General features: G+C 37.4%; 1 protein-coding gene across 15 annotated transcripts in view; it reads left to right on the top strand.

Moving 5' to 3' along the window:
* The window catches only part of LOC149730513 (titin-like), a 106,797-nt gene that overhangs the window by 60,855 nt on the left and 25,945 nt on the right, over window positions 1-19,997 (top strand). For 14 of the 15 annotated variants that reach the window (XR_016385621.1, XR_016385622.1, XM_089883842.1 and 11 more), the window contains 38 exons: window positions 128-245; window positions 384-497; window positions 778-930; window positions 1,277-1,418; window positions 1,572-1,699; window positions 1,997-2,121; window positions 2,524-2,671; window positions 2,953-3,095; window positions 3,362-3,580; window positions 3,866-4,008; window positions 4,279-4,459; window positions 4,909-5,013; window positions 5,167-5,313; window positions 5,562-5,754; window positions 5,808-6,024; window positions 6,216-6,458; window positions 6,692-6,839; window positions 6,938-7,083; window positions 7,352-7,529; window positions 7,638-11,173; window positions 11,233-11,373; window positions 11,615-11,853; window positions 12,004-12,097; window positions 12,389-12,495; window positions 12,842-12,944; window positions 13,161-13,359; window positions 13,472-13,640; window positions 13,872-14,122; window positions 15,024-15,181; window positions 15,426-15,656; window positions 16,072-16,251; window positions 16,477-16,558; window positions 16,800-16,970; window positions 17,032-17,191; window positions 17,476-17,624; window positions 17,871-18,057; window positions 18,266-18,376; window positions 18,434-18,604. Coding sequence is in view for 13 of the 15 variants with exons in the window: in XM_089883842.1 (XP_089739968.1) it covers window positions 128-245; window positions 384-497; window positions 778-930; window positions 1,277-1,418; window positions 1,572-1,699; window positions 1,997-2,121; window positions 2,524-2,671; window positions 2,953-3,095; window positions 3,362-3,580; window positions 3,866-4,008; window positions 4,279-4,459; window positions 4,909-5,013; window positions 5,167-5,313; window positions 5,562-5,754; window positions 5,808-6,024; window positions 6,216-6,458; window positions 6,692-6,839; window positions 6,938-7,083; window positions 7,352-7,529; window positions 7,638-11,173; window positions 11,233-11,373; window positions 11,615-11,853; window positions 12,004-12,097; window positions 12,389-12,495; window positions 12,842-12,944; window positions 13,161-13,359; window positions 13,472-13,640; window positions 13,872-14,122; window positions 15,024-15,181; window positions 15,426-15,656; window positions 16,072-16,251; window positions 16,477-16,558; window positions 16,800-16,970; window positions 17,032-17,191; window positions 17,476-17,624; window positions 17,871-18,057; window positions 18,266-18,376; window positions 18,434-18,604 (9,430 nt within the window). In the remaining 2 variants the exon portion in view is untranslated. The remainder of the gene's footprint in view (window positions 1-127; window positions 246-383; window positions 498-777; window positions 931-1,276; window positions 1,419-1,571; window positions 1,700-1,996; window positions 2,122-2,523; window positions 2,672-2,952; window positions 3,096-3,361; window positions 3,581-3,865; window positions 4,009-4,278; window positions 4,460-4,908; window positions 5,014-5,166; window positions 5,314-5,561; window positions 5,755-5,807; window positions 6,025-6,215; window positions 6,459-6,691; window positions 6,840-6,937; window positions 7,084-7,351; window positions 7,530-7,637; window positions 11,174-11,232; window positions 11,374-11,614; window positions 11,854-12,003; window positions 12,098-12,388; window positions 12,496-12,841; window positions 12,945-13,160; window positions 13,360-13,471; window positions 13,641-13,871; window positions 14,123-15,023; window positions 15,182-15,425; window positions 15,657-16,071; window positions 16,252-16,476; window positions 16,559-16,799; window positions 16,971-17,031; window positions 17,192-17,475; window positions 17,625-17,870; window positions 18,058-18,265; window positions 18,377-18,433; window positions 18,605-19,997) is intronic. The other variant, XM_089883840.1, reaches the window with a different exon arrangement.

The raw sequence follows: 19,997 nt of genomic DNA, 5'->3' as shown, positions 1-19,997 counted from the left end.
GTTGGCCTATTTTACCCTAATACCCAGAATGCTACAACCCGTTAGTTAAGTTGGGCACAAGACCAAAGATTCTTATTAATTTGGGACATTAAGTTTGTGCTCACCAAGTTACAAACATTACCCACAGATAACGTGTGATGGTCGTCACCACAGTGTTACTTTGCGCAATGTATCAACCAGTGATGCCGGAACAATTATCTTTAAATGTGGAACCATTGAGGAGACGGCGTCTATAAATGTGATTGGTAAGCAGTGGTGTAATTAATATTACACCTAAGTAGTTTTTAATTTCTTTGTATAGTTTTAAAAATTCAAACTTTTTATAAATTTGCAAATTATTTTTCCAATACTAATACTCGTTAATTTTAATTCTAATCTTCCAGTTCCACCCGCTCGATTTTCGCGCCAATTATGCGATACATCGGGAACAATAGGGGAAGATACAATGCTGCTTTGTGATGTCACAAACGAAGATGCAACAGTAGAATGGTTCTTTGGTATTAAAGAGTGTTTATGTCTTTGTTGAATAATATATAAATCCTGGTTGTCCTAAATCCTACGGTATTAATCCTAAAGTTTCATGAAAATACAGTTAAACATATGTAGCATTAGGAACTATGGCTTCCGAACTTAACTGAAGGGTTGGGTACTGGAAGCTTTCCCAGTGGGTGGGGTGTATTTGTGGGTTAACTTTAAAACAAGCCAAACTCTAAACTTACTTTAAGATAACCCATTGTGACAATTATTCTTGTCATACTGATAATTATGATATCACAGATGGCAAGCCGATTGTCAACAGTAGCAAACACACGATGGGGAAAGAGGGTTATATCCGGAGATTGCGGATAAACGACATAATGGAGGTAGATGGGGGAAGATATGCTTGTAAGACGGATGCTGATGTTACTAAGTGTAAACTATCTGTGAAAAGTGAGTTACTTATATATATGTATTTTCTCTACACAGGAGTTAGGTGCTTGCATTGTTACCAAAGGTACCGGGTTCAATTCTCGTTACTGGTAAACCTACGTTTCTTTGAGCAAGATACTTAACAGACATTTCTTCAACCCAGCGATCACTAATGGGTTGTAGCATCGTGGGTGTAAGAGCCCAACAAGTTCTCATGTCAAGATTCCCAATGTTTCTAAAATGATCGTGTAAAATATTTTACTAATTTGGTGTGCTGCAAACAGATTTAGATGATCAGGGGTGATTTAAACATAAGTTTAGGAAACATCTAATTACAATTTAACTTTCCCTCGCATTGTGCTTACAGAACCCAAGTTAACATTGGTTGAAAGCATGTCGGATATCGTAGTTACCGAGGGTGAAACCGCCAAGTTTAAAGTGAAACTTAATCGACCGAACGTTCCTGTTGTTTGGATGAAAAACCTTAAAATATTAAAACCAGGAAACAGGTTGGTAAAATGTTTGAAGAAACATCAGGTTGCTTTGTGAATTTACGATATGTGGATAAATAGTAACATTTAGTCATATATATATTGGCCTAAGTTTCTGACGAGGACCTCACCCACTTTGTATAGAATAATCCAACATCATTTAATTCCCAGATGTGAGATAACATCGGATGGTTGTGTTTATGAGATTTCTATTTGGACGAGCACAACCAACGATAGTGGGGACTTGAAGTTGGTGGTTGATTGTGAGTTGGTCGACCAAGCATCGCTGCATGTTAAAAGTTTGTATAATGTTTCTATTGTCTTGTATAAGTTTGTATAATGTTTCTATTGTCCTTTATCTAAATGCTTCAATACTGTTCCTATTTATATGAGATGTTCTTATTGGTGACTAATGTGTAGATGTTTACATGGGTGAGGTAGGCTAGGGTGCCTTGGAATTTATGTCACAGTTGTCATAACAACGCTTTTCATTATGTGTTAATATGATTTCTATGAATATGTATTTTGTCAAACATAAGGTTACTATCGTTATGTTTATATTATTTTTATGGCACTATATATGATTTCTATTTTAGAACTTCCTGTTCGCTTCCCAAGGAACTTGCGCGACCTAGTGGTCGAAATTAAAGATCAGGTCGAGCTTGTTTGTGAGGTCACAGACGCTTCTGCTGTTGTCATGTGGTATAGAAACGAAACAAAGGTGATTGTGATGTCATAGATTGGATTAATAAGGGGTTGTCTTGTATATGTGTCAATTACCAAAGGTTGTCACATGCGTTGAGTACTGGGGTCTTGTCACATGCGTTGAGTACCGGGGTCTTTCTCTTTACTATTATGTGATAATATGGAATTAGTTATGATTATGTAAAGCAAAATTCTATTGAATATTGTGGACACCTCATGCTCGCTGTTGAGTTTATTTCTGTGCAAAGTTTGCTGCACAAGATATGAATGTTAATTTGGACAACCCATCACACTCCGCTGGGTCGGAACAATGCCCGTAAAGTATCTTGCACAAAGATACGCTGCTGATAATTTCAGCAAAGTTAGCACTGGGATTTGAACCCGGCAACCATGAGTTTAAATGTATTTTACTTTCCAGATAAACTCATGTGATGATAATTATGAGTTCCATATCGAAGGAGTTGTACGTAGGTTAACCATACCCCGTGTATCCATGCATCATGAAGCTACATATACCTGTATGAGTGAAGATGGAACGAAAACTTCATGTGAATTGTTTGTTAAAAGTAAGTATTGCTTATCTAATACAACCATGAAAAGTGTTTCCATATGGATATCACATGTTTGTACCCAGACCGAACAAAATGTAGTTGTGTACCATACCTTAATACATGATACGGGTATTAGTATCTGTTTCTGCTATTTTTTCTACCAAAGCTTAAAAATGCGCTCATAGAATGTTTGTTTCCAGATTCAGAAAATGCCATCCCACCCAAATGCATGAAAATATGTGTTTTAACCTAAGGGGGAATTCTTTATTTTTAACTGATTCTTACTTGATCTACAGTCCCCCCTGTTTACATCATTGATGGATTATCCGACGTTCGTAAATACATTGGTGACGATGCGATGTTCATTATAATGTTATCCTCATCCGAGGTGGAAGGTGAATGGATGATTGACAGCCAAGTTGTTAAACCAACCCAATCAGTAAGTGCATGTAGACGGTTTTTATTAAATTTCAAAAATATTTTATATCGTACCCAAAGCACTGTTGCCAGGGTTTGCAAGTCTGCCTCTAGTCCAGAAGATAAGGGTTTAAAACTTGTCACTGCCGCCTTCATGGTTGTTTGTCTAATTATAAATATAAGATTTACAATTTAGGAGTATATAATCAAGCACTTATGAGGGTTTTGTCTATAAATAAAATGTGAAAGCTTATGATGTAATCAAAAAATGACATCACTATTTTTCAGATTGAAATAATAATCGAAAATGAAAAGAAGTCGTTACTATTGCGTGACGTGCAGCAATCGTGTGTTGTCACGTATAAAGTTGACAAGAACATTGTGACATCATGTATGTTGAACGTGCGTGAACGACCCGTGGCAATTGAACGGAGGTTATCTGACATGACAGTAAGAGAGGGAAACGATGTAACGTTCCAATGTTTCTTCTCCAAACCTGATGTTCCCGTGAGTTCATTCTATTTATGGCTTTACTTCTACTGTTGCTGTTATTCCCACCAGGCTTATTTTCCGCATGTTAAACAGTTTTGTTTGTAATGTAATTTAGTGTAAAGTGTCTTTACTCAAACTTTTTTTCCAACAACATCCTAACTTGTTCATTTAGAAACTACTCATCATGAGTTACTTATATTGTATCGTGGGTTTAGCAGCACGGCTTTTTCTTCAATTAGATTTTGCTTGACATCTATAATGAGTATCAACTATTCTTACATTGATAACTTTCATCCACAGGCGATATGGTTCGTCGATGATGAAATCGTCGAAACCTCAGATAAGTTCCAAGTCACCAGCGATGGATGCAAACACACATTACGAGTCAGCAACGTTAGGTATTATGACGAAGCTAATTATTCGTGTCGCTACAAAAACAGAAGGTGAGTCGGCATATTTACATTTGATGCTTATTTTGCTAAAGATGTGCTCTGTTACCTGAAGATAGTTTTGACCATGTTGTCGTGTGTTTATCTTTTGGCTTAAGGACAATTCGATAAACCCAGTGGTCCGAGTTTTGCTTACTGCAACTAGGCGGGTACAAAGTTTATGATACAGAACATCCGTGTTATAACCTATAGCATTTTCCTCTCACGCGAAGATGAAAACAGGAGTATTGTCCTCTATTAATCAATGTTAATTGATTATCACAGGACATCATCCGACCTCACTGTTATCGAACCTCGATTCGAGATCATCCTTCCCCTCCATGATACCCAGTGTTTCGAGGGCAACACCTTAATGTTGGAGTGTACCGTGTCACTTCCTGTCGTCGTGGTCACATGGTTAAAAGATGGCTTCTCATTGGTCAATGCATCATCTGATGTTATTCAGGTGAAAGTGTCTTGTTACTGGGGATCTTGGGTTCAAAGCTCACTGTTGGTTGTGTTAAGTCAGTAGTTAAGCACATGTTTAAAAGGAATGACCAACAAGGTCAGACAGGAGGCAAGACAGAAAAAGGAAGAAGGCAAAATCACTGAGGCAGAACATAATGCACATGATTGGTGAGGGGCACCACACAAACAACTTAGATACAATAGGAACTAAAACAATTATAACTTAACAGGTTGTATTTGTGAAAATGCATTTGAATAACATACAACCCTAAATGGGTCCATAGCAGGTCTTGCCTTAGTACCCCCATATAGATAATACTGGTTGTGTTGAATTCCTGCCTACATACTTGGTCTCCTGATGTTTCTCATTATATAACTTTACCCATTTATAGACTAACAACATGGTTTATCAAAGAAATTCCAAACCAACAACATTGTTTATTACAGGATGAAGATGAAGTGAGATACAGATTAACATTGGATGGAGCAACATCCTCCATGAGTGGAAGATATTCACTCACATATATGGACAAGACATTATCATCAGCTGAGGTGGGTTATGTTTATATACACACGTTTATTGTTTGGTAAGTGCTATTGTGTGTCAAGTATTTCGTGAACTATTTATTAAGGGTGTGATACGAACATTGTTACCACTTTCTCATTTATTTTCATAATTGTTTTAAAAATCCAAATATTTTCCAGGTTTTGGTGAAACCACTTCCAGTAGATGTCACTAAAGAGTTGGATGACATCACAGTCTACGACACTGATGATGTCATACTGATGACATGTCAGTTTTCAAGAATAGTTGATGATGTCATTTGGAAACGAGATTTTAACGAGATCAAGGTGAAATTTAACATAAGTCATAAATGGCTGTGCTTTTCTCGAGGCTATTGTGTGTGTATGTGTCCTTGGGCAAGACACTTAATGGAAATTGCTTCAACCCAGTGGTCACTAATGGGTTGTATAGATTGTCAGCCCTACAAAAAAAACAATCACCCACAAAGTTACATAAACCTGTGTTATAACAACTGTCGTTGCCCTTGCACGCGGTGATAAATAAGTTACATTCAAATAAACCACTTTGTGTTTAGTCATGTGATCGTTATTCAATGGGGCGTGACGAGCGTTCCCATTGGTTGAAAGTAATTCAACCGTCAACCAATGACAGCGGAGTATATTCATGTCTTGTGCCGAAGTTGTGTGAAACAAAGTGCGTTCTGCGCGTAGTTAGGTGGAAGCTTGATGTGGTCTCAGCGATCCCAGATGTTAAGTCTGTTGTGGAAGGTATGAGGTTTATATAACGTAAATAACTTGGTTTTATAATATATTGAATGCAGGGAAATATCTTCATCTGCCGTGTGTGATGTCATCAAACGTCAACTCTGATGATGTCACATGGTATATTGATGATGTCATCATCGATGACATCACAGCAAACAAGCATGACATCACCATCATTACATCACAATCATCCACATCATTAGACATGATTAGCGTGAATAGAAGTTGGGACGGGAGGATTATTTCAATGAAATGTAGGAACGTAAGCATGAGGTAAGTGGATCATGTTTAACAAACTTATGCGAGTCTGCTATTTTGTAAATCTTGTAGAGCTCAACCTGTTAAAGTACCTTAGGGTAATGTCAAGACACTAGCACACGTATAGCATACCGTCATAATAGTGTCATTATATATTTGGGTGATGACAATTATTATCAAATAACAATATTTATTATAATCGTTAGTTGCAAGATATCGGTGCTGAACACCCCTGACCCACCACCCCGCGCTAAAATGGTTGATTCCGAACAATTTGTAACACTGAAGTGGGCAAAACCATTGAACAATGACGGGGTTGTCGGTTACTCGGTTCAATCTCGAACTGAAGATCAGTGGAGTGATGTCATATTTGAGATGATGTCATCAAGTGATGATGACACATGCGTTGCCAAAGTAATCCAACAACTCCCAATTGGAACAGCTCATATGTGAGTTATTTGTGTTGATTATGTTATCACTTGTAGCTGTGGCACAAGTGGTAAGACAGAGGTTTCATAATGCTACTAATGTGCGTATCTTGTTGTCTTTGTGAAAAACACTGACAGTTGCTTCAACCCAGTGGTCACTAATAGATTGTCAGTTTATATAAACACACTCACCCATAAAGTTACATACGTTGTACCTCATAAGTTCGTTCACTTCACATTATCATTATCAACAGGTTCCGTGTGGCCGCCATCAACGAGCATGGTGTGGGTGAATACTTCAATATCAACGGGGTCTTTACCCCACAACCTCAACTCCACTTCAACACTGAACTACAAAACCTTCGTATAATGGAGGGTGGGGTGGTTGAATTATGGTGTGAGGTGAGGTCATAGTTGTCTCTGTGATGTCATCATTGTTTATTATGGTGTCGTCATCTTTAATGATGATATATTTGTTTATTCTAATGTCATGATTTCAGCTGTCTCGTGATTCTTGCTTCGAAGCTAAGTGGACGAGAGATGATGACATCATAGAAGAAGACAATCGAACCTCATTTTACTCCTATGATGTAACAAGGGAGCTTTTTATAGAACAATCAACTTGTAATGACAGTGGAATATACAAGTGTGTTGTTCAAAACTTTTTCTATAGTGCAACCAAGTTTATCACTGCTATATTTAATCTTTATGCATATCTGTTTAACCAATTATGAGTTTAACTTGGGTCTAATTAAACATAAACGGTTCGTTGTTTCTCTATGGAGTTATTTTCCAACTGTAGCGACCACGCTTTGTTTATCCAACTATTGTAAATATTTTGTTACCTGTAGGGCTGTTTTAACAACTGGCCCGTAATCTGTATTTTATTTCCTAACAATCTTTTGACCACACAGATGTGAAATTGGAGATGTTTCCACCTCATGCAGAGTGTTCGTTCAACCAGAACCGATCAGATTCATTCGTGACTTGAGTGTTATATATCGACGTAATGATGATGTCATAATCACGTGTATGGTGTCACGGGAGTGTATTGAAGTCACTTGGAAGAAAGATGGGGATGTCCTGGAACAGGTGCATTGTTAATAACAATAAATTATTATGATATGCATTTTATTAATGAATGTGTCTGAATATTGTCCTGAACAAAACCTATTTGTCTAAATCTAGAACTGTTTCCAGGATTCCAAGGTTTGTTTCCGTTCGGAAGGCCAAGAAAAATCTCTATTTATCTCCGATTGTGACGAAACGAACGCTGGAATGTATTCGTGCCATGTCACTTGTGATGTCATGGGTGACGTCATCAGCACATTCGCTGAGGTCGATATTATAAAGAAAAGTAGTTCCGAAAGTGGGGGATCCCCTGATTCGAGAACAAAACTATCCCCCATCATAGAAATGTCAAGCGAAACCAGTGTTTCAAGCTCTTCAAAGTTATCAATAAATGATGATAATATTAATGGCAACACTGCAGGGGAAAGTGGAATGTTTAAACAAAGTTTGATGGAAAGTGAACGTCAAGAACAAGAAGTGTATAGTGAAGAAGAACAACAACACGGACAAGGACAACAAGACATTTATGATGAACAACAACAAGTTAAAGTTGATGGTGATCTTGTCAGTCATCTTCGTGAAGTTCATTCAAAGAATCCATCCCCGCTTCCAACTTCATCTCATCAAGATTCTAAAGATCTGATGGAAAAAATTGATGAGGTTCATGTTGATGATGAAACTCATCAAGATGTGGAAAGCTTTGTGAGGAGATGCTCTTCAGAGCCTTTGAATGAAAATGTTAAAATATATCAGGAAATTTGGGATCAACATGTTGATGAGGAAAGAGAAGAGAAACTGCAACAGGTTTATATCGAAAAACAACAACAAGAAGCTGATGGTGATCTTGTCAGTCATCTTCGTGAAGTTCATTCAAGGAATCCATCCCCACTTTCAACTTCATTTGGAGAAGAGTTTGCTGTAAATATTTCATTACAAAGTGAACAACTTTATAAAGAAGAACAGGATGTAGGCACAAACATTGAAGAAGTGCATTATGATGATGATCTCAGTAAAGATGTTGTTGATAATGAAGTATGTGGTATATTAGGTGAAACTTTATTGAAAGATATAACAAGTGATGCAGGTGACGCAGGTGATCTCGTCAGTCATCTTCGTGAGGTTCATTCAAGGAATCCATCCCCGCTCCCATTTTCATTTTATCAAGATGCTAAAGATCATCAATTCAAGGTTGATGAAGATACATGGAAAGGGAAGGATCAACAAGATAATGATGAAAAGCAAGAACAAGGTCAACTAGATGTTTATGATGAAGAACAACAGCAATGGGAAGCCGATAATGATGTCTTGGATGTATCAGTTGAAACTTCGTTGAAAGATACAGCAAGTGATGCATGTGATCGTGTCAGTCATCTTCGTGAGGTTCATTCAAGGAATCCATCCCCGCTTCCAACTTCATCTCATCAAGATGCTAAAGATTTGATGGAAGAAGTTGATGAGGTTCATGTTGATGATGGAACTCATCAAGATGTGGAAAGCTTCGTGAGAAGAGGCATTTCTTCTGAGTCTTTGGATGAAAATATCAAAACATATGAGAAAATTTGGGATCAACACGTTAGTGGAGATGAACATGAAGAAGTTGATGTTGATCTGGTCAGTCACCTTCGTGAGGTTCATTCAAGGAATCCATCCCCGCTCCCATTTTCATCTCATCAAGATGTTAAAGACCATCAGTTCAAGGTTGATGAACATTATGTGGAAAGGGGCTCCAAAGACTCAAGGAATGAAGAATCTCTAGTGAGTTTTTTATCTCAAAGTGAACATCTTAATAATGAAGAACTGAATGTTACAAACATGATTGATGATGATGAAGAACTCACTGAAGATAATGAACATTTTGTTGAACAAACTTTAGATGAAACTTTGTTAAAAGATACAAGCGATGCGTGTGATCTCGTCAGTCATCTTCGTGAAGTTCATTCAAGGAATCCATCACCGCTTCCAACTTCATCTCATCAAAATGCTAAAGATCTGATGGGAGAAATTGATGAGGTTCATGTTGATGACGGAACTCATCAACATGTGGAAAGATTTGTGAGGAGAGGCTCTTCTTCTGAATCTTTGAAATCTTTGAATGAAAATATCAAAACTTATGAGGAAATTTGGGATCAACCTGTTAGTGGAGATGAACAAGACGAGGTTGATGTTGATCTTGTCAGTCACCTTCGTGAAGTTCATTCAAGGAATCCATCCCCGCTTCCAACTTCATCTCATCAAGATGCTAAAGATTTGATGGATGAAGTTGATGATGAAACTCATCAAGATGTGGAAAGCTTTGTGAGAAGAGGCATTTCTTCTGAGTCTTTGGATGAAAATATCAAAACATATGAGAAAATTTGGGATCAACACGTTAGTGGAGATGAACAAGAAGATGTTGATGTTGATCTTGTCAGTCACCTTCGTGAGGTTCATTCAAGGAATCCATCCCCGCTTCCATTTTCATCTCATCAAGAAGTTAAAGACCATCAGTTCAAGGTTGATGAAGATACATGGAAAGGGAAGGATCAACAAGATAATGATGAAAAGCAAGAACAAGGTCAACTAGATGTTTATGATGAAGAACAACAGCAATGGGAAGCCGATAATGATGTCTTGGATGTATCAGTTGAAACTTCGTTGAAAGATGCAGCAAGTGATGCATGTGATCTTGTCAGTCATCTTCGTGGGGTTCATTCAAGAAATCCATCCCCGCTTCCAACTTCATCTCATCAAGATGGTAAAGATTTGATGGAAGAAGTTGATGAGGTTCATGTTGATGACGGAACTCATCAAGATGTGGAAAGCTTTGTGAGGAAAAGCATTTCTTCGAAGTCTTTGAATAAAAATTTCAAAACATATGAGAAAATTTGGGATCAACACGTTAGTGGAGATGAACATGAAGAAGTTGATGTTGATCTGGTCAGTCACCTTCGTGAGGTTCATTCAAGGAATCCATCCCCGCTCCCATTTTCATCTCATCAAAAAGTTAAAGACCATCAGTTCAAGGTTGATGAACATTATGTGGAAAGGGGCTCCAAAGACTCAAGGAATGAAGAATCTCTAGTGATTGTTTTACCACAAAGTGAACATCTTAATAATGAAGAACTGAATGTTACAAACATGATTGATGATGATGAAGAACTCACTGAAGATAATGAACATTTTGTTGAACTAACTTTAGATGAAACTTTGTTAAAAGATACAGCAAGTGATGCGTGTGATCTTGTCAGTCATCTTCGTGAAGTTCATTCAAGGAATCCATCCCCGCTTCCAACTTCATCTCATCAAGATGCTAAAGATCTGATGGAAGAAGTTGATGAGGTTCATGTTGATGATGAAACTCATCAAGATGTGGAAAGCTTCGTGAGGAGAGGCATTTCTTCGAAGTCTTTGGATGAAAATATCAAAACTTATGAGAAAATTTGGGATCAACATGTTGGTGAGGAAAGAAAAGAGAAACCGCAACAGGTTTATATCGAAAAACAACAACAAGAAGCTGATGGTGATCTCGTCAGTCATCTTCGTGAGGTTCATTCAAGGAATCCATCCCCGCTTCCATTATCATTTGATCAAGATGCTAAAGATCATGGGACCTGTGAAGATCAACAAGTTGAAATGGAAACAAATCAACAAAAGATAGTTTCATTCATTGAAGAAAGTACAAAAGGGTTAGTTACTTTTTTTATTATCAAAATATTGGAAAATTTTTAACTTAATTTATTTTCAGATGTTTTGGTGAAAATTCTGACGTTGATGATTTGAAAAAACGTCAAAGTTTGATCTCTATGTTCTCGGATGCTTACGAAACGGCCAATGAATCTGCTGTTACAATAGAAAGTTATGAAAGTGCTCAAGTTGTCGACGATATGTAAGTTATCTTGTTACCTTGTGTAGTTAGTTTATATTGTAGCAATTTATTGAGAAAAATGCAAACTTTTTGCATGAAAGATAGAATCCAACTTTTCTCGCTAACTCCCCATATTAACAATAACTTCAGTTCTGGTTTCGGTCAACTTAGTTTAGGTTTTACTATTTATATTGCGAGCGTGTGGTTTTGCTTTGTAGTCTATAGTAACAGCAATACTCTTTTTAATTCATTATATTTAAAGTTTGGATGTTGCTTCTGATCCTCCCATCTGCATCGTCACCCACCTTCCTGTGAGTGAAACCATCACCACCATCATCGTGGATGGGAAGACCGGGGACAGGATCACAACGAAGACGACCGAGGTCTTCTCATCTATTCTTAGGAGTGATGAGGTCATCCCAGAGATCCAACTTCCTCAGGAAACAACGGATGAAAAGATGGAAAGGATGTTTAAGGACTTTCCCATCATTGAGGAAGAAGGTTTGGGGGTTAAACTTATTTAGAGCTGAACTGGCTGTGCTTTGATTTATGTGCACAAGTGTGGACTACCCAGCTCTCTTTAAACTCTTGATGAACCAAGTGAAACATCTGCTAGAATTTGAGTATTTTAATTTTATTTTACAATAATAGATTTGACCAAAGCAACAGCAGATCAACGAAATCCCGAGCAAGATGTTTCAAAAGTAAAACCTTCAGGTGGTGATGAAGTCATTGGTGTTCTGAGGTATGTAAGTGTTGTATAGTGTAGTGTCTATTCAAGTGTCTATAAACTGCCGCAGTGGGTTCTAGATGGTAGCACCCTGGATGTTGGGACCTACATCCCAGGTCCAAGGTGTGCCTCACTGAAGACCTCATCTTATTGAATGGAATTTCTATTATTGAGCGTCTATAAACTGCTCCAGTGGGGTCTAGATGGTAGCACCCTGGGTGTTGGGGTAATAGACCTACATCCCAGGTCCAAGGTGTGCCTTACTAAAGACCTCACACTTACCTTTATCATCATTGTTTATCACAGAGGCTACCACTCACATAGTGAAGGTGTGGGTCCAGGGTTCACTGAAGGCTTACACAACCAGCGAGCTTTTGTTGGAGATAACATCGTGTTTGTATGTGTTGTATCAGGTGTGTTGGGATATTTATATTTTCATAGTTTAGCAGCAAGACTTTTATTTGACATTTTCTCGTAAGTAGTTTAACCTGTAGCATGTTTTAACGACTTTCGTTTTGCTGCTAATTCTTTTCTCTTTGTTGTTTTAATTTATCTGATCTGTATTCAAAAAGATAAATGCAGTTCATGTTATTTCATACTTTTTATTCAAACATTTTTGTCACATTTGCGTCAATCACTACATAATACCATCAACTGCAGAAATCTTTAGTAATTTAACGCAACATAGTGCATTTTGTATATCACCCCCCCTTAATGTGAGTGACCATGGTTACCCCTAAACCCCTCCACCCCCTCCAGGTTCACCCCACCCATTGGTAAGGTGGAGCAGGGAAGGCCATAATGAAGAAGTGAGGATGCTGACGGGGGATTCCCCTAATATAGAAATCAATTCAATGCTCAGGTAAAACATAAATATAATAGGTTGAGGTAAAATGGTTCATTTTTCTGTGTCCTTTATATTACCATTTGTTACTCAACAAAAAATATTTACTGAGTTTCATACCAGTATCTTTATGACTCTCTAACACTGTTAATTGTGGAAAACAAGATTATTACAAATGTTATATTATGTGCTACCAGTTCCCATCTTAATAACATTATCATTATGACATCACAGAAGCGATGGTCGGGTTGAATGTGAGTTAACGATCCATGACATCACAATGGACGATGCGGGATTGTACTCGTGTCAAGCTCGTAATAACTTCGGACAAAGCGCTTGCTCAGCAATATTACAAGTTTTCCATGATGACGAGGATGATGATGTCATGATGACATCACAATTACATGAAGATGAACAGGATGTATTGGAACAAGTAAGTTGGGTTGTTGTTTAGTATTTGTTCGGTAACAAAACACAAATGAGTATAGTTTGCTTTAAAATCTTTCATAAAATTTTTTGCATTTTTATTTCAATTCTTTTTCAAGATGGCCGACAATGGTTCCCCCAACGACGTTTTTAGCGACGATGACGTCTCTTTTTCTCTAGCACCCACTAGTGAGGTTGGTTACAATTGGTCGATTCAGCCACCGGAGCCTGCTTATGTCACACTACCCCATTATGACATCATAGAGGAAAATAAACCTAGTGCTGGAGGTAGGGGCGCTGATATTAATGTTAGTTTTTATGCTTGTGTATTCTGGACCTGTTTGCCAAACATCAAACTTAAATAAAACTAACATTTTAAATCAAACATGGCCGATGCTGAAACTCTGTAAAGAACTTGTCAACGCATAATTATAACGTTCAGTGTTTTGTCACTACTTATTTTTCCTGTATTATGATGTTATTGTTTTTTTAAACAAAACAAATAAAAATATTTTTCAGGATTTGCAAAACCTTTGAAGATCCATGTGTTAGAGAGCGTGGTGCTTCGTGAAACTTATGATAGTAGTGATGTCACTGATGATGTCACAGATGATGTCACCGATGATGTCATCAGTGACTCATCTGCCAACTTATTTTCCTCGAAACCAAAATACCGAAGCATCGTCACCAAACGTACCTCCCGCCCACAAACAACCGACATGTTTTCAGATTCAAGTTCGGAATCTGAAAGTTTTGCTTCGTTTAACCAGGTGGGGAGTGAATACTATTAAGATTATGTTGCTGTGGCCAGTGTTCCTGCAATGCAGAAGGTGCTTTCAGTAAAATATGTGTCAATTATTCTGGTGAAAGATTGGGAAATATTCAATTATTATTGGTTCGACATTTCTGATTGAAAACAATCCTACTTACATACGTGGTAACTAGTAAGCTGGCACAAGGTTTATCAAACAGACCATCTGCGGTATAATGACTGTTGTTGCCCCCTACATTCAATAAGGTAGTAATTATATAATTGACTGTAAAACACCAGAACATTTAAGTTTAACATACACGGTATGATTGAATGATAACTTGAAGTGTTGACAACAGTGATTGTCACCTCATCCATGGTGATTGTGATGTAACAGCTGTTAGATTGTGATGACATAGTTGTGGTTTAGATAGGTTGATAGGATTGTTTGTAAACATTCTCTTTGTTGCTTGATATCAGAATGTAGCTTTGGTTGGTAGATGGTTGTGAGTGAACTGTTCTATAGAGGTGAGGTCCTGTTGCGACACGCTGCTACATTAAAAACAGTTCAGGCAGTTAGTTTGCATACCAATGTTAAATACACCTTCAAATGGGTAGAAGTTGCCATGATATGCAGTTGATAGGTTGCCAGCAATTGTTATGAATATTTACCAGTTGTTTATAAAGAATAAGTAATTTTACATTTTATGACGTTTTAGGAAAATTTGTTTAGATAATGTGAATGTCTAAAGTTTTGCGAATTAAGTTAGATTGGTTGTCGCTGAAAGGTGAGTTGAAATATATTTGTTACAGTGTTTTTAAACTGATTGTGTCTTACTATTGCTCAAGAACATAAACGTCCACAATAGTAGCAAGCGATTTTAACCCTTCTAATAACTTGTAATGCGTTTCATCCACAGACCCCCGATGTATATTACGCGGTAACATCTGTGGTTGGCTCCGTGTCAGGAGATGAAGCGTTCCAATTAAAACCCGGGCAAGCAGTTGAAGTTATGGATACCAGCACTAATAAGGAATGGATGGTTCGCACAAAACCTACCAAACATCAACCATCAAGGTTTGGAGTGATCAATGTATTAAGTTACTCCGTTGGCTTCATTGTTGAATTATAATCCTTTTTATATCCAGCCAATAATATATAACCAGTTTGTTTAGTTATGCACCTTTTTATAAAAACTTTTTCGAAACTAATTTTGTATGAGAAAAATTCCTTTAATCAACCACTGGTGCATGAAACAGAACACCGGTGTTACAACTCCTTACACACCCATGCCAAGAATAATCAACCTTCCCCCACACAGGACTGGCTTTGTTGACCCGATGTATCTTTCCTCTCGTCTCTTCACTCCCTCCCCTGCTCCCTCTAGTGGAGGGACCAGCCAACGATCCGCTCACAAGTTCTCGTTCACCCAGGAAGTCAGTGAACCGGAACAACAACTTCAAATCCCGAACGATCTATTGTTAGTGACATCATCACTGATGACATCACCAAAGTGGAAATTTGGTGACAAACTGACGAAAGACAAGAAAAAGTAAAAACCTAAATATATTATTGTACTTAAAACATATCTGTTTTTACCTGACTTTATGTTAAGATTTACTTTATTGCCTCTGATCAAGGATACGAATAAACACAATTTTGATTTCCATTATAAAAGATATGACATTAACTGTGTTATATCCTAATGCTGTCTTGCTGAAAATTAAATAAACCAAGCTCAACCTAATATTTAATAAACTGTAACAATAATATTTACGTTTGTTAACTTTAACAATATAGTAGGATGGGGTAAGATGGGACACCTTTTTATTTTGGTGTTTGGTTTGGCAGTAAACAAAAAAATAAAAGAGTAATAAAGTTTCCGTTGTTATTTGTTTAAAACGCGATCAGTATATTTGTATGTTTTGTGCTAAAGACGTCCCGTCTTCCCCCACCCCACAATACAGCATCCCAATTAACCCCAGGAACCTCGTGGCTTCTTTGATTCAAGAAGAAGTTAGTTTCATTAACCGACTTCGACGTGTTTGTTACGTCATAAACAACTCACCAAGCCTCCCTGAAGCTATTGACCACCATTGTCATGTCATAATCGGAGATTTGGGAGGAATCGAACAATTCCATTCGTGGTACGATTGTGATGTCATTATGATTGTTTTAAAATTACAGATGTTTAAATTTAAATAAAGAAAACATAAATTGTTTTTTATGTTTTTTAAAATTCAGATTTCTGACAATTTAGGAATTTCAACTGAATGAATTTCACTTATTTATTCTTTAACAATCGGGTTGTTCTGTTCCATACACCCAACTTACCACCTTTGTAACACAAACGTAATTATTTCATCAACCAGCATTCTTCTCCCCGAACTAACCAAGATATCCGACCCATCTTCGCTTCCTCATCTGTTTCTACAACTATCTTCCAAGTTTGAGGTGTGTGTGTGATGTCATAATGATGTTTCTTAAATCATAATGTGTTGGTAAATTTGGCTGCTTTTGATTTTTCTTTATTTGTGGGTATTTGGACAAGACCATAATCTGAAGCGACAACTTGAATAGAGCACAGAAATGTTGAATCTCCAAGATAAAAACTAAAAAAAGATTTGTTTTCCATTTACAACATACCCGGCAACATCAAATACAAATAATTACTTTGTTGATTATGACATCACAGGAACTCCATCTTAGTCATGTGATCAACACGTTTGGTTCCGCTCGATTAATCAAGGAGAACGATGACATCACAATGGGTTTGCGGGAGTTGTCGCGGTTGGTCGATATCGATATGACAGAAGTCACGCATGAACCGTCGCAACAACTTGTGCTGTATCAGTATTATCTTAAGGTATGATGTCATGATGATGTCATAGGTGGTTGATGATGTCATAACTTGATTATTTTCACAGAAACTCCTCGTCAGTAGCGACATCTCCACCACCCGACCACTAGAGGCCGCCATCCACATGTTGTCGGACGTTCCATATAAGGCAAACATGACCCGGGTGTGGGGAGGGGTGCGGGGGAAACCATCCGATATATCGGGGTTCGGAAAGCTTATTAAGGAAGGTGGGTTCCTTGCCTTGTTTATTTGGCAATTTTCCCTCATGCGGTAATTAACTGGGTGTTGGGGTAATGGACCAACTCTGACCTAAATCCCAGGTCCCATGGCGTGCCTCACTGTAGAACCTCACCCATATAGAATATAATATACATATACAATGTTGGGGTAATGGACCAACTCTGGCCTAGTACACATTGCGTGCCTCACTGTAAGACTTCAATAGTATGTAATAGAAATAATTTAATTCACCTGTTAAATACAACTTATGTTATTTGCGGAAATGTTTCAGGTATTTTCCACTTGTTGTCAGAAGAGAGCGGACGTAAATCTCGACAACGAAGATTGTTTTTGTTCCAGAATTATTTGATTGTTACAAAAATTCAAAAAATGTTAAGGAGAAGTGAAAACGATGACTCTGTGTTTGAACAAATGCATAAGGTTTGTTGAGGTTGGGGTTCCACACATTAAGCTTATTATGCTCAACAATGCAGTTTAAGGGTGGCAGTTTATTTGAAAGAAAGGGTGATAATAGTGATAACCAGAACATTACAAAGTTTTACTCCAATATTTGATTAGTAATTCTGTGCCTAAGTACCCTCATGCAATGTGCTTCAAATTAAACATTTATTTCGTTGAAACAAGTTACCAAGTTGCTATAATTGGTTTTCTAATATTTCTTAACAGACGGACAGCATTATGTTGGACGATGACCATTGTGACATCAGAAGCTTTATTATTAAGTCATCAACCGATAGATTGGGTGTTGCATTGTGGAGCATGAGGTTACAAACGAGGACAAGTTCGTCTAAGAAGGCTTGGATGCGCGAGATAGAGAGGGTGGTGGGGGTGGCTAAGCATGGAAGCTATCAAGGTGGCGGGTTGTGTATGTGTTGGCCTGCAAAGTTACATATGTGGTAACTTATAAGCGGGCACGAGGTGTATGAAACAAAACACCCGTGTTATAACAAATGTCGTTGCCCCGCTATGTGAGGATAAATAAGTTACAAACGTGGTAACTTTTAAAAACAGTAAATTTTATATGATTTGTTGTAAAGTTTTAATTTGAACTTTTATTACAGAACCATCGTTTACAATGGAGCTTTGTGACATCACAGTCAATGAAGGAGAATCCATTCATTTGTTTTGTTACATCACCGGGATTCCCCTTCCAGCTGTACAGTGGTTGAAAGGTGGGTTATGACATTATAATCATATTGTGAATGGTTTATGACATCATAATTGTTTAGATGACTCAGCAATAACTGAGGGAGGTCGTATACTCCCATCTAGTGGTGAGGATGGATATCGAGGACTTCATGTAACCACGGCAACCAAGCATGACGAAGGAAAATATTCTTGCCGAGTCATTGTTGACTCACAAGAACCCATTATGACATCATCGTGTGTCACAATACAAGGTACGCAACATAAACATCTGATAAAATAAAATGGAAAACTCACAAAGTTTTGTTGCATAACAGAGAGGGATGGAGGGCGCTAGAGATTGGATTTGATGGAAAATATGTTTTCTATGTTTTTGTTGTGTGTCCTATACTCTCATGTTCGAAAAAATAAAAAATTTACAAAACTTTGTGAGTTTTTCTTTATGTTAAGAGTTAGTTTATTGGAAGTTGGTAAAGTTGTCTAGTTTTTAACAATGACTTGGACTTGAACCTAAGACCCCTGGTTTAAATAGGTTTATTCATATGAATATTACTTTCTCTTCCTATACGTTTAAACATATAACCCAGGCCACCAAGATAAGGAGTTTGTGGGTATTTGAAAACATGAGGCAGGCAGAACGTTTGGTATTTGCCTAATAAAGGTTTCATTAGTTATAAATATTGAAGGAAAAGAATATTAACATGGTTGCTTAATGCTGGTCATATACGGCCCCTTTATACACATTGCACCAGCTAGTCGTCATAAAACGTACAAATAATAAATGACGTTCAATTTGTCAAGTTTTATTTATCCATGACGTCGTACACCATGGCGTCATGTGGGGATTTCCCGCTCAAAACTACGATTTGTAACGTAGTAAGGATTTTCCTCATGTTTATAATTTTAAAACGAGTGAATAACTTGAGTAATATGTAGCAGGGTGGGGTAAGATGGGACACCTTTAGTACATAATATCCAAATATCCTGATCGTGTTTGAACAATTAACAACGGTCTTTTAAATCGAGAGCCTACGGTTACTATTTTTTGAGTATTTTAGTTTAGATCTCATGTACTTCGAATAATTTAGGGACGAGAAAACAGAATAAAATCTTGTCCCATCTTACCCCAACCTGCTATACAACATCGCAAAAAGACGAGAACGGTGAAACGACAGTCGTTATAACTGGTCTATGGATAAAACAGAAAGACAAAACTTATTTAATAAAATGCCCACCGTTGCACATTATAAACAATATATTCAATTATTTAATTAAACAACATTCAAGTTATAATGTTAACGGTGTGTCTCGGTGCCTACCAACCCATAATTGTTGGCTTTAATTCTCAACAATGCGAATTGGAGATTTGCAATCAGCATTATTACGTCATATAAACTTATTAAAAATTAATATTAACTCACAAAAACCTAATTCTAGAACGGAAATGAAATCGCGATAATTGCTTTCATCGATAGTGACGTAATTAACAATGCCTTTTTTAACAATTATACCTCTGTCACGCAACAATGGTTGAACTTCAAACGTAACAATCGGAATTCATCTCATGGGTATTATGACGTCACAGATTCCCTCAACCGACCTTAATCTGTCTTATCTCTGACGTAACAGTTGCTGGAACGCGTGCGT

Source organism: Ciona robusta, chromosome 9, assembly GCF_009617815.1.
Source record: "Ciona robusta chromosome 9, ASM961781v2".
Lineage (NCBI taxonomy): Eukaryota > Metazoa > Chordata > Ascidiacea > Phlebobranchia > Cionidae > Ciona > Ciona robusta.
The sequence above is the reverse complement of the archived record's forward strand: the minus strand, read 5'-3'. Positions and strand labels throughout refer to the sequence as shown.